Source organism: Mytilus californianus, unplaced genomic scaffold, assembly GCF_021869535.1.
Source record: "Mytilus californianus isolate M0D057914Y unplaced genomic scaffold, xbMytCali1.0.p SCAF_8, whole genome shotgun sequence".
Classification (NCBI taxonomy): domain Eukaryota; kingdom Metazoa; phylum Mollusca; class Bivalvia; order Mytilida; family Mytilidae; genus Mytilus; species Mytilus californianus.
Genome location: NW_026262734.1, coordinates 38756522 through 38771712, shown reverse-complemented (window position 1 = coordinate 38771712; position 15191 = coordinate 38756522). Strand labels below are relative to the sequence as shown.

The window sequence follows — 15191 nt, the reverse complement described above, 5'->3', positions numbered from 1 at the left end:
TTGTGACTTAATGTTTGTTTTATTTTTTCAAATAAAATGTTCAATATACTAGTTTTGAAAAGATATTTGTTTTGGCAAGTGAAAAACAAATTGGTTTCTGTCTAAAACAAAACCATAAAAAAAACAACATTGATTATCTTTTAAATCTTGATCCTCAATGCATGTTAGAGAAAAAAATATTTCGATTTGGGTTTAAGCTGTGGGGCAAATTGCTAGTTCCAAGAGGAAAAAAAACATATGCATCTATTAACATTATGCGGTTTACCGTCGTATTGTAATTGCAATGAGCAAGACGATCGATTGGTGTCACTAGTTGAGCAGGAATTAATACCCTTCCAGAGTGTATGGGTTCGCCTCCACCGGGGTTTGAGGATTGGGGTTCGTGTTGCCCAATTTTTAGTTTCTGTTTGTTTTTTGTTGTGTTTTTTTTTTTTTATTTTTATTGTTGCTTGTCTAAACAATTGATACAATAATTCATCAGCAGTTGATAAATTTTATAATTACAATTTGTATTGAAATAACGATATATTTTTCACAAAATGTTACCACTGATAGTAAAAGAATTCGTATTGCATGTAGAGATACACATTTACATATTCATATAAATACGTATGGTAAATAATAGAACATATTTGTATCCATCTGATGAGTTAAGCCTTTTTCAACTGATTTTTATAGTTTGTTCTTATGTTGTACTGTTACACCACTGTCCGAGGTTAGGGGGAGGGTTGGCGCCTTCAAACTAGTTTAACCCCGCTACATTCTGTATGTGCCTGTCCCAAGTCAGGAGCCTGTAAAGTGGTTGTCGTTTGTTGCTGTGTAACATATTTGTTTTTCGTTCATTATTTTGTACATAAATTAGGCCGTTAGTTTTCTCGTTTTAATCGTTTTACATTTGTCATTTCGGGGCCTTTTATAGCTGACTATGCGGTGTGGGCTTTGCTCATTGTTGAGGGCCGTACGGTGACCTATAGTTGTTAATTTCTGTGTCATTTGGTCTCTTGTGGAGAGTTGTCTCATTGGCAATCATACCACATCTTCTTATTTTTATATATATTAAAATATTAAAACATTTTGAGTACATATTGGTTTATTTCAATTGAGATTAAAAAAAAAACAACTCATCATTCAGTTGGTTGCAAAGTTATTTTTCAAATTATTGCCAAGGTTTCTCCATTAGAATCTAACTAAGCCACAAAAGAGTGAAATTAGAGGTACTGTGAGCAAGCTCGCAAAGGTAATACCTATCCATACCAATGAGAAAGTTTTAAAAAGTCCAATTATCTCCCCTTGTAACAAAGAATTTCTTCGTACACATCTCCATTTGATAGTCTTGTGTGAAGTTTCATAGATCCATTCAGGCGTCTTTAAGTGAATGGTTTGTTACACAAATATGTACGTGGAAAACAAGTGCAAAGTACATGTACCTCTTACATATCTACATATTCTGATATTTTTTCGACATTGATTTTGCATACCAGAATTTATACAACACGTAGAGATTTTAAAACTCTAAAACTCACAGAACACATAAAGTGATATATTGCCAGCTATTAAACACACACATCAATGTAATAGAGTAACACTTTATACTGTTTTGTTTATTTTATCCAAATCATTGACCAATATTGTTGTGTGTTCTTCTTAATATGTCATGTTGTAGATATTAACATCCACTATGTAGTACATTGTATACTAAATGTAATATTTCAGATATTCTCTGTGTGCCATTACTTACAGCAATGGTGGTCATTTCAACTGTAGTGTCCGAATGAGTGGAACAATTCAGGGGCGGATTCAGGCGGGGGCGTGGCGGGCGTGCGCCCCCCTTAAATTTGCACAGCATGGGTTGTCCTCAGCTTAATAAAGAATATTTCGATAATTTTACCTCCAAAAAATTTTCGCATCGCTCCGCTCGGCGAAAATTTAAGTTTCCGCCCCTAACCTAAAATCCTGGATCCGTCCCTGCATTTTATCTGTATAGTGGATTGCAAGAACATAACTGCAGAGGAACTGGGCTACAGAAAATAGCCGTTGTTTGGCTATGGACAAAATCATGTTTTATATTCAAAAATACCATAAAAATAAAAGTTTATAGATATCATATTCCTTTGTCTTTACGAATGTTGAAAACACATTGTCTTTCTTTGGATTGACTGAAAAAAATAATAGTCTTACTTGGTTTGCATGTTTAAAAAAAATCTGGCTATCCCAGCAATGTAAATATTTATAGACAGGGGTCCTTGCAAGTCCAAAAACTACTCCAATGGAAAATGATATCTAAAAAAATGAGCGTAATATAATATTGATAACTATTTGTCTTACGATATGAAACCCCAAACTTTCATAACGGAACGAAACTTCGAAAATGTTGCGTTTTGTATACTGTTGTGTTTTGTATACTGTTGTTTGTCTTTTTGGTCCTTTTCATTTTTTGCCCTGGCGTTGTCAGTTTATTTTCGACTGAATTTGAATGTCCTTTGCTATTTTTCGCCTCTCTTTTTCGATCTGTTAGTCAACCATACGTAATAACTCCGTGTCCGTCAAGCATTGTAAAAAAAGCCCGCAATTACAATGTTCATTCAAATTTTCTATCCATGTCCGGGCACGCGCTGTAATTTCGTTAAAAGTAGATCAACCAGATGAACTGCATGCTTACATGACTTTGTACTAACTTACTAATAATTTAATTTTGGATGTAACGCGTCTTCTGATTGGCTGACGTTGTTTTGTTTATCAGCTCATAGACATAATTTTGTCATGTGACCGTGACGTCATCAACGTTTTTTCATGGTTTACTCCGGTTTAAAATGGAATTTAGAATTAAATTATAAGAAATGACTGTAATATTTTTTCTGTCTATTCGAAATAACATAAAAAATGTGGTGCACACTTTAAAATAACCCGCTACGCGGGTTATTCAGTGTGCACCACATTTTTTATGTTATTTCTTCATAGACAGAAAAAATATTACAGTCATTCCTTAAATATACTTATTCAATATGTTACTCTTCTATATACAAATCGATGATACGTCAAACTTCAGTCAACCTTCTGCAAACGCGAATAAGCGAAAACAAGGCTACTTTTTTTTAATGTTTCAATGTCCAGTTTCCCCCCTCCCCAGGACAGAATAACAAGGGCTTTAATTGTATATTTCGAACGAAAATAGACAAAAAACATTACATACGCAATCGTGGAATGGCCCTCATCAACCAAAAGTTCGGGGAGACAAATAAAAAACATTACTTAACAGAAAAGTCAAAAAAGATTGTGAGGAATTGAGATATTGTGACTTTGCTATAAATAACTGTATATGGACCGTGTCCTCAATAACCCAAATGACGCCTTTGTATAAACTGGATGTCATGAAAACAACAAGACTTGTGTGTATCGGATGGTGTATTTGTTATTTTGAAGTATTGAAGCACCGTGTGTACACTATTGAATAAAAATAACTTAAGGTTTATACTTGTTGATGTATATACAGCTAAAATTAACTAATATATAAAATCACATTTGTGTCAGCTGTTATTATCAACCTGTTGTCACATGGTTTGTAAGATCATAGATAATATTGATTATACACGTAAAATTTTTACTTGAATAATTATGTAAACCTAATTTTAGTATTGTCCACACTAACCGATGCAGTAGGTAAACGATAGGTCACTATCTCACATGTGTCATATTACAATGTCACAACGACGGAATGAAACAGAGAACCTCGAGGAGATATGTTTATGTTTTAGCGCCAAAAGAGATGACAGAAACAGCGGTCATGAAATTCGTAATACTTACATACTGTCGGCTTCATTTTTCTTTGTGTTTACTGCATACCTAGCGATACAAAATTTGCAGAGCAGTTTGAATCAGGAAGCAGGGCTAGGAGTAACGTCATTATCGTGCTTATATGGATTTATTATCATTTCTGCTGTATTGGCGCCAACTGTCTTAAAGGTTATTGGCGGGAAGTTAGCACTTGTTATCGCTTGGATACTACATATGGTCTACACTTTAAGCAACTTTTATCCAACATTCGGAACTTTAATTCCTTCGTCTATTTTACTTGGGCTTGTTTCCGGTCCTTTATGGACATCGCAAAGTATTTACATAACAAGAAATGCTTATTCTCTTTCAGACAGCACAGGTAAAGATGCACATGTGTTGCTCAGTAGACTAAACGGAATCTTCTTTACAATATATGAGTTAACACAAATCAGTGGAAATATAGTGTCGTCTGCTGTTTTATATAAAAGTGCAAGCCACAATTCCAATGCTTCATCTACGAACTGTGGTATCAATGATTGTCCTGCAATCACCGGAAATGCTACTGTATTGGACCAGCCATCTTCAGATACCGTGTACACTATGCTTGGCGTTTTTCTGGTCTTTGATGTAATTGGACTCATCTTGACTGCAACGTTTTTACCTCCGTTACCGAAGAGTCAGTGGACAGAGTCTTCTTCCATAAAAGAATCAGTGACATCATGTTTCTTTGCGTTCGCTGATATGAAGATGTTGTTATTGGTACCATTTATAGCAATAATGGCGATGGAGCAAGCCGTTCTGTGGACAGATTTTACTAAGGTATGTCTGATAAGAATGATTAACTTGATGACTATATATTAATCGATTGGTTATTGTTGTTTGTTTAACGTCCTGTTGCAAATATTTCATTCATATCATGACTTTAACAATTCAATAAGATATAATAATTATATTATATTAATAGATATAAAATTCAAAAAAAAAAGGATTTGCATAATAGGTCGACCATCTTGACTTCAACTGGATTAGAAGGTATGTTGGATATAGGGGCAGACATTTTGATTTGCAACGGGCCGTTAACACAGTTGTTTCAAAGGTTATTCAAGTTGCAGAGAGCGTGGAATTCTCCATACATAAAACATCAGATTAAATGTTCCCTATCGGACGTATTCATACATCCTGCTACTTCACGGACTCTCATCTTTAGCATGGGTTTTACTGTCGTATGTTAAAAGTGCAGCTTATTTTATGGGTCATTATTTTCAGAAATGATATATCCATATATTTTTGAACGTTGCAAATCTAATTATCACCTTGCAGTCATTGTTTGTATAATTAAAGGTTTGCAGATTCTACGAAAATCTTATGTTGTTTTACTGTTCATTTCATTACTATGAAGAAAACGTCCTTCTTTAAAAAAAAACCTTTTAATGAAATATGAAATATAAAACTGTAATTACTTAATATATGTGAGTTATTCGTGTGTCAAGTTCCAAATAATTTTTTTAGATCTGAAAGATACCAAATAATTTTCTTTTTAGAAAAGACCAGTTTTGTTCTATTAAGGAGACCAAATACGAGTCGAATGTGAAGTGAACATCTGAAATACTTTTATCAAGTGATGTCAGTATTCACGCTATCCACACTGGTATACTTACTGTATTTAGTATACGAAACATATGTGGATAGGAAATTATAAGTGGATAGTTGATATTGAAACAACTTTGGTTATGTTTAAAATGTGGTTAACATACATTGTATTAAAATGCATCAGAAAATATAGCTATTGCAAAGTCTGGTCGGTTGACGAGCCTCTCTGTCGAAACCTTAATACTCCAATGCTATACCTTACGAAATTAAAACTAAGATCAAAATAAGAACAGACTAAAAACATGGAAACATGGTTAGATATTAAGCTGAAGCGGTGCTCAATTCTACAGTTAAATAATATATTTTCCAGATTAAAGTCAATTTCGTTCGTTCGCTTTTGATATAATAAATTTGTTGTCCACATATATCTATACTAATGATATGTACCCCGATGTCATAGCTGAATTATTTAGTATTTCAGGGGAAATTGAATTGTATATCTGTCTATATATGATATACACTTTCTTGGTATCTTAAGACGTCAGCAAAATTTAATGTTTAGTTCCATAATATGTAGCTTTTGTTGATAGTTTTTTTTTTATCTGCTTACCATTTTCAGTCTTACATCAGCTGTCCAATTGGAATAAAAATGGTTGGCTTTATCATGGCGTCGTATGGAGGATCAACAACTGTGTCGGCATTGGTGACGTCACGGCTAGCTAAATACACTGGGAGACAAGTTTTGTTTGCAGTAGCAATTATTATACAAATGTCCATATTTGTTGCCATGTTTGTCTTCCATCCACAAGGGAGAAGTGACTTGCCTTATTTATTTATAATGGCAGTCATATGGGGTATCGCCGAAGGAATATTTCAGACGCAATCCAATGGTGAGTTGTTATTCTTACTGTAACTCGCTTTCCAACTCAATACATGGTTTTCAAAATTTAACACGGGGAAAATCTGGATTCAGAATATTTCTTTTTGTCATCTGCTTGACCACAATATTTTTTTTCATCAAATTGGGGATCAGAATATTTTTTTAGGAAAACACCGTTACCCCCCTACCCCCCCCCCCCCCCCCCCCCCCCCGCCCCTTGAAGTTAAATGGTCGTTCCCTTAATAAGCAACAGATTTTTTGGCGCGATAATTACCTCAGTCGTAAAAATCTCAAATTTATTTGTAATGAATAGTGATTACTATTGAGAATTAGTGCGGGTCACTGTTTCAAACGGTCGATAGTTTATTCGTGTTTCGTAGATCAACCGTTTTAAGAACGACTCTATACAGTTTGAACATTTTAATTTTATTTAACCAAGAATAATATTACTTGACAAAAAAGAAATATATGTCAAAGCTAAGACACTTCTGTGATTTAAATTAACGGATGCCCAGTTGCCAATGATATCTAAATTTCGGTCCGAGTTACTGAAATAACTGAGAGGTTGCTCATACAGATTTTCTCAATAGTTGATGTGCCATTTACCACTGGGCCATAGCTAATACTGGAAAATTGCTTAGTTGTATGACTGTACTTGTTGTACGGATATTCATTGTTAAACTATCGCTTTCTGTATGTTTATGATCACTACCAATCGGTGCACTGGTAAATTGTTGAAATTCTCCTTTCACGGTAATATCTTTATTGTTTTTGTCATATAGTGAATTTGGATTTGATGGTAGATCTTCGATAGATTATGTTAAATTATTCACAATTTTTTCAAGACTATGAGAATTCAGAGGCAGTCCATAAACAAAACATGAGGATGTAAGTTTCTGTCAAGAAATAGTAATAGATTCATTGGCAAGCAGATAAACCATACATCATTCGCTTTCTTGCAATTGTTCATTTTCCTCATGAATATTGTCCTTTTAAGACCGACAACGCCCTGTAACACAAATGAAAGCTTTATTCCCCAACCAAGTCCCACTGGGCCAACCAGTTCACAAAACAGACCGTCTCAAGCTGTCCAAACCAGTTCCTAATTCAGGCCGTCGGACCTCATAACAGGCCGTCAGACATCAGAGCATTCTCGTGAAAAGTAGAACGTAGACTACCATAAAAATCAATACATTAAAAGTACGTAACTCAAAATACTGGTAAAAGAAAACAAAAAATCAATGATAGAATGCAAGCTCAACGTACTAAACCTGTACTAAGAATTCTCCGTGTTACACGTTAGTTTTGGCAGATATCCTTCGTTGTAGATTTCAAACATCACCGTCATAGAATGAATCGGACGACGTGCCAACATTGTGCAATGCTATTTCACACCTTAAATAAACGAAGTAATTTTAATCCCAAAACGTACCATTATATGTTTCAGCAGTGTAATCACAATTATTTTATGTCGTTGAATTTCTGTCTCATTTTGGAATCTCCATATTTTTATTAAATCAACAATAATTACAACTGCTTTACAAACTTTTACTTTTACAAATTGTGACTTGGATGGAGAGTTGTCTCATTGGCACTCATACCACATTTTCTTATATCTATTAAATACTACAATAAATCGTGTGTGGCTATGGCATGGTATTGGTTGCAAAAATTTGATATTTTTCATTTAAATGCAATATTTCTTATTTAATTGGTATATTTCTTCATTTAAATGCAATATTTTTTATTCAGATGGTATAATTTTTCATTCAAATGGTATAATTTTTCATTCAAATGGTATAATTTTCGTTCAAATGCAATATTTTTTATTCAATTGGTATAAAATGTCATTTGAATGCAATATTTTTTATTCAATTGGTATAGTAGTTTTCTATTTATATGCAATAATTGAATTATGGGAAATTCTTTGACGTCACAAGGTCAAATTTGCAACAACGTTTGTGATTGGTCGGTAATTGTTTGGATTTCTCCCCTTTCTTTCTAAACTTGAGTGACCAAGAATTAAAAAACGCGTCAGAATATCTACCCTCTAACTAAATTTGGCGTTCGTGCGAGTTCGTGCACTGGCTGTTAATGCCAATAATTGCCAGGACGAGCAAAAAATGCGAGTGACAAGTAATAATAATTAATTTGACACACAACTTGTTCATGGATAGAAACAGATGCCTGCGTGCATGGCAAAAGCACCTCCAATGAAAACCTTTTCTGAAGAAACTCTCCTACAGTCTACACATTGAAATAAAAAAAATACATAGCTAGCCCCCCTCCCCCTTCTAAGTCCAGATACATGTAATCATGACGTTCTTTAGTGCTATATCATTTTTTACTTTTCTTGATCCTCAGAGACGTTGCAGGAAGGCACACATGAAAAAAGAATAAAAAGCATCCAGGACGTTACAATCATTTGGACTAAGCCCCCTCTTTTTTACTACATGTAGAAAAAAAATCACCTATTTACGACAGCAGAACCAGAAACCCACAAGTAGAGACATAATTAAGCTGTTATACTCCGGAACTAATTCTTTAATAAAGACAATTCAGGATAAATTGGAACCAGTTACTAACCCATGTTACAACAATAGTCCTATGATATAGGACTTCACTATATGAGGCGTGAACTTCATATTTAATACTATCTATAATATGTGCTCACATGTCTTATGCTGCAAATCATTTTACATTTAGGATTCGTTGCTGAGCTTTTTTTTACTGTTCTCGTCTCCGAATCCCTTAAATTGATTTTTTTTTCAAGCCCCACAGTAGTTCAATAATTACTATATGTCTTTGCATAAATAAGTATGCAGGGCATATTTCAAAACATATTTTATCTTCAGGACTTTTAAATGATTTACTTTTCAATACTGCATTGGAAAGGGGGGTATACAAGTTTATTTTGTGACACATTATATGATATAATTAGGTATCCAACAAATTATATGATTGTACGTTTAGCTATTATCTAAACCCGTACACAATGTATATAATAAGACACATTTAACAGGGGCGGATCCAAAACCTCGGTGTCTAGAGAAGGGGGGGGGGGGGGAGTAGGTTCAAATTTAGATATTTGTATAGAGATGTATATATGCGAGTATTGGCAGTAATGGCTATGGTGTGTGTGTGTGAGGGTAGGGGTTTCAAATCAAAGATCGTTTCTATAATTCTATATCTTTTAGTTTTTACCATTTCACTCTATTCTTTATCCTTTGATCTCTATTATATTTGTTCTAAACATGCGCGACATATTTGCCACTGGACATAAGGCAACCAAAAGTCAATCAACGTATTCTGTATATTTCATCATTTCTTTATTATGTTATTTATAGGTATGATCCCGCCCAATTATCTATTTTTTTGCACATTAGGGACGACATCAAAAGTTCAATGTAGGATAAAAAAAAAACTTAATTCATATAGTTTTTTTTTTCAGACCCCCTACCCCCCCCCCCCCCCCCCCCCCATCTCCCCTCCCCCCTCTTAACTTAATTTGGGAAAAATTGATTGACCAATAAGGATATATATAAAATCGATGTTGATTAAACAAAACTTGCAGCAATTTTGACCCCCCCCCCCAAACTATTTGAATTAAGTTTAAATCCTTCATTGATTTTCTGATGTCGTCCCTTATCCTCTCTATGTAATCCCAATTCATGTCCTGATAAATGGTGACTCATGCATAGTATCATATGTGGTTATTAAACCAAGAAACATATTCATATTATAATAATTAATGTATGCTAGGACTTATAGATAGATGTCATTAGTCCAAGGTCATGTAATAAAGTAGACCTTATAAAAATACAATAGCATTTTAATTTTGATGATTTTATTTATGTTTATATATTTAATAATGCCATTTTTTGGAAAAAAGGGTAGGGGCAAGGCGTTTTTAAAACAAATAAATGGGGCGCGTTTTTTTTTTTTTTTGTTCTTCGGAAGTGAGCCAGAAGAAGTCCATTTCTGTTTTTTTTTTTTTTGCATTGGGAAGATCTTCTGGCTCTATACCATCTCTTCTTTTTTGATAGGTTGACGGCAGAGGCACATAACAAACATGGCGTCGTTTAGTCTAAATGAAATTAATGAATTTATGAATGCAGATATATTAGAATGTGAGCTGTTTTATAAACGTTTTTATGGTATGACAGCCTTAGTAGGACATCCCTGTAGGACGATAAGCTGGATAAATATAAGAACTACACGGACAGTTAAGGGACGATTATTTGATATTCTAGGGAAGGGATTTTGATTAATTGGTGTTTAACGCTACTTTCAACACTATTGGGCTATTCCGTGGTGGTCAGTTTAAATTTATAGATGAAGAATGGGGAAGGGAAGAGAGGGCATTATTATTCATTTCAATCTGTCGCTAATCGTGCCTATTTTTCAGCTCTTACCAGGCAACCATATTCATATATGAAATCCTTCTGTCCCCCACCCCAACAAATAAATAAATATCAAATGGTTTTCCTCTTATTTAACACAAGTTTAAATTGATTGATTGTTTGTTGCCCAGTGAAAATTATTTCATGCTTGTTCAGGAAAACACAAGTTTAGAAGTCACGTATATAATATAAAAATGAAGAGATGGAATATGATTGCTAATAAGGCAACTATCCACCGGAGTGGATGTAAGCAATTATAGATAAGATAAGATAAGAAAAATTTATTTTAAGTCGGGTTACATAAAATACTACAAACATAAGCTCTGTAGAGCTTTTTGCCGTCATGTAGACAAATGCTTTTTGTAGACAATCGTAAGGCCTTCAACAATGACAAAAACCTGATACTGTAAAGTCGTCTATAAAAGGCCCGACATGAAAAGTGTGAACAATTCAAATGAAAAAACTAACAGCCTAATTATACATAACAAAACAATTTACAAAATATCAAATATGAGTCGAGACAGGAACCAACGACAACCATTAAACTACAGGCTCCATCCCTGGGACAGGCAAATAAAGAATATGGCAGGGTGGATATAAAAACGAAGATGTGGTATGATTGAAAATGAGACAACTCTCCACAAGAGATCAAATGACACAGAAATCAACAGCTATAAGTCACCGTACGGCCTTCGACAATAAGCAAAGCCTACACCGCATAGTCAGTTATAAAAGGCCCCGAAATCAAAAATGTAAAACAATTCAATCGAGAAAACTAACGGCCGAATTAATGTACAAAAAAATGAACAAAACACAAATATGTATAACAAAGCAACAAACGGCAACCACTGAATTACAGTCTCCTGACTTGGGACAAGCACATACATACAGAATGTGGCGGGGTTAAACATGTTAGCGGGATCCCAATCCTCCCCCTAATCTGGGACAGCGGTGTAACAGTACAACAACATGTTTGTGAGCAACCCATCCCGGAGCTGGGACAGTGGTGTAACAGTACAATAAAATAACAACCTGCACAAATCAGCAAATTAACTCAAAAGATCGGTACGAGACACACAAAAAAACTAACATTAAGACAATAGACACAAAGCACTGACATAAGAGTATTTACAATTACTGGAAGTTTGCTCAAACCTAATTACAACTGGTACTGAAATAAATCTTGTTCTCCCAGACTGAGTTATCAATCAGTACACAACGCGCGGCAAAGGATTTATTTAAAAAAAGAAAACAGTTTGAGAAACGTCTGGTTTACGTTGTATATAGATATAAGAAGATGTGATATGAGTGCCGATGAGACAACTCTCCATCCAAGTCATAATTTGTAAATGTAAACCATTAAAGGTCAACGTACGGTCTTCAACACGGAGCCTTGGCTCAAACCGAACAGCAAGCTATAAAGGACACCAAAACATTAGTAGTGTAAAACCATTCAAACGGGAAAACCAACGGTGTCTAATCTATTTAAAAAAACCGATATACTTGCATATAAATCCATATACATTGAAACGGTTTTTGAAAAGTGGACCGAACGTTTTGACCATCGAAATTTTGCAATAGAAATACTAGTTATGACCACAAGATTTTAACAGCCAGTGCAGGACTCGCAAGAACGTTAGATTTAGTTAGAGGGGCGATATTCTGACGCGTTTTTTAATTCTTGGTCACCCATGTTTAGAAAGAGAGGGGAGAAATCCAAACAATTTCCGACCAATCACAAACGTTGTTGCAAATTTGACCTTATGACGTCAAAGAATTTCCCATAATGCAATTATTGCATATAGATAAAAAACTACTATACCAATTGAATAAAAAATATTGCATTCAAATGACATTTTATACCAATTGAATAAAAACTATTGCATTTGAATGAAAATTATACCATTTAAATGAAAAATTATACCATTTTGAATGAAAAATTATACCATTTGAATGAAAAATTATACCATTTGAATAAAAAATATTGCATTTAAATGAAAAAAATATACCATTCAAATAAAAAAATATTGCATTTAAATGAAGAAATATACCAATTAAATAAGAAATATTGCATTTAAATGAAAAATATCAAATTTTTGCAACCAATACCATGCCATATGTGGCTAGGTTTTTTCATAAGTCAGTTAGAATTTTTCATTCCAAATTATGTCGTATATACACCAGAAAATTGTCAGAAAATAGTTATTTGGATAACTTAGTTTACGTTTTTATTTATATAGATGGAATTTTAATGAATTTGATAATTTTAATCCGATATTCGTTTTTATCAGGTCATATAAGTACAAAGGTAAGACTTAGTCACCCATATATCAAACCAGACAAGCTTTTCACATAAGCTAATAGTTGTATCTGTTATATTCTTTAGCACTGATTGGATACCTGTACCCAGAGAATACAGAGCCGGCATTTGCCAACTATCACTTCTGGAAGGCGACAAGTTTTACTGTGTATTTCGCTATCAGTACTGTGTTATGTGTAAAGACAAAGCTTATCATCGTCATTGCGTTATTATCGATAGCGTGTTTACTGTATATTGCTCTAGAAGTTAAAGTTTTCCTCAAACAACGGACTGCAGATATCTCCGAGACAAAATAGTCCAATACATGTTCAAATTTATACATCGGAAAAGCAACCAGGTTTGTTAATGACCGCGTGGAGACGGGCAATTTGAGCTATAAGTTGACAGAATAATTCGTATACATGTACAAGGTGACTGCCATGGCAATGGTATTAGAAAAAAGTATAAACTATCAATGTAAGCAGTTTGTCGAAACAGTGTGTTGCGGGTGATATGATATGACTTTTATATATTTTGTATTAATCATGGATGTATAGTTTGGTGTTTTATTTCTTTTTACGAAGTTCATTTTGTTTTTTTATGCTGTTTTTTTTACCACAATAAAATTGAGAATTGAATAAAATTGAATGGAAATGGGGAATGTGTTAAAGAGACAACAACCCGACTATAGAGCAGACAACAGCCGAAGGCCACCAATGGGTCTTCAATGCAGCGAGAAACTCCCGCACCCGGAGGCGTCCTTCAGCTGGCCCCTAAACAAATATGTATACTAGTTCAGTGATAATGGACGTCATACTAAACTCCAAATTATACACAAGAAACTAAAATTAAAAAAGATAAAAGACTAACAAAGGCCATAGGCTCCTGACTTGGGACAGGCACAAAAATGCGGCGGGGTTAAACATGTTTTTTGAGATCTCAACACTCCCCCTATACCTCTAGCCATGTATACATGTAAACATGTATATGTTACGACTCATCATTACAATAATAGAACTATTTAGTTGTTGTCACATTGTCTTGTAATGTTCAGTTCCAAAACGAAGAAAACATTCAATATACAAAGAAAAATTATAATCGGATCATGTTTTCTCTATTTTATTCAAATGTAGTGAAATATACTTTGCAAAAAGCTGCCTACACATTAAGTTTTTTTATTGTCTATTACACATTGTTTTGCAAAACAAAAGCGTCTTTTAAATGATGTTTTGAGCTACAGCATTATAGTCAGGGTTTTAAAAGTCTGTTTTCACGTTGTGTAAACGATGAGGTAATTTGTCAATTTGGCGTGAGACTTACTTCATATAGTCATAATCGGTCACGATCACTGTTACTGATACCTTTTACGATTTCTAAAGTCATGCCTGCCAATTTAACTTTCTAAATGTTTATCGCTCATTGTGTTAATGGTAAACGCTCATAGTCAACTCTTGCTTTGCCCCTTAGTATTTTCTTCCGCAATTAAGTTCCTGTTTACCTGCGTCGCCAAAGGCGAAAGTAGATCTAGTAACCACTCGACTCCGTCCGTCCATCCGTCCGGATTTTTACCTCAGTCGTGCATTCACTGTTTCAAATTTTACAACACTCATTGTGCCAGGAAAACATTTTCGTTAAAATTTACTTGGCTCTTATTGGAAGGTTCTATTTAATATTTGGTCTGCAGCTTAATAGTGTTGAGTTGTAGCGAGAAAGCAATTTTTACATCCATCGCGCCCAGCCACTTCTTGTTTGCCGATAGTTTGAAATATTACAGCCTTCATTGTACAAAATAATTGTACTGAAGGGAATATTTTTATTTTTTGTAGATGGATTGATTATGTTCAGTTGTAATGAGTAAGTAATTTTTACATCCGCCATACAGCAACTTCCTGTTTGTCGACATAATAAAATTTTACAACACTCATTGTGCAAGGAAACTTTTCTTTACATTTTTTTTTTCTTTAATAAAAGGGAATGATCAATTATGCTTCAGTATACATGTTACCTCAGTCAATTACATGCAGCAACAGTGGTCCAGACCCCGTATTGGTCTTGTTTTGAATTATTCTAATTGGCATTTTTAAACTTTTCCTCTTATTCTTTTGTGTCGTTGTGTTGCGGTCTCATTAATATATACCGAAAATCTCGTTTTTCATTTAGGGATACTCAGATATACAAAACCACAACGAATGGCGAGGTTTCTGACTAGGGCAGACACATGAACAGTGATAAACTTGTGTTTTAAGAC

General features: G+C 34.2%; 1 protein-coding gene across 1 annotated transcript; it reads left to right on the top strand.

Annotated features, from left to right (window-relative positions):
• The first annotated feature begins 3663 nt into the window (after nucleotides 1–3663).
• On the top strand, nucleotides 3664–13568 carry LOC127711857 (protein unc-93 homolog A-like). Its single transcript, XM_052218022.1, has 3 exons — nucleotides 3664–4590; nucleotides 5981–6251; nucleotides 13031–13568. Exons 1-3 carry the CDS (start codon nucleotides 3682–3684, stop codon nucleotides 13258–13260), a joined length of 1410 nt encoding a protein of 469 aa, XP_052073982.1. The 5' UTR covers nucleotides 3664–3681; the 3' UTR covers nucleotides 13261–13568.
• Nucleotides 13569–15191: the final 1623 nt, after the last annotated feature.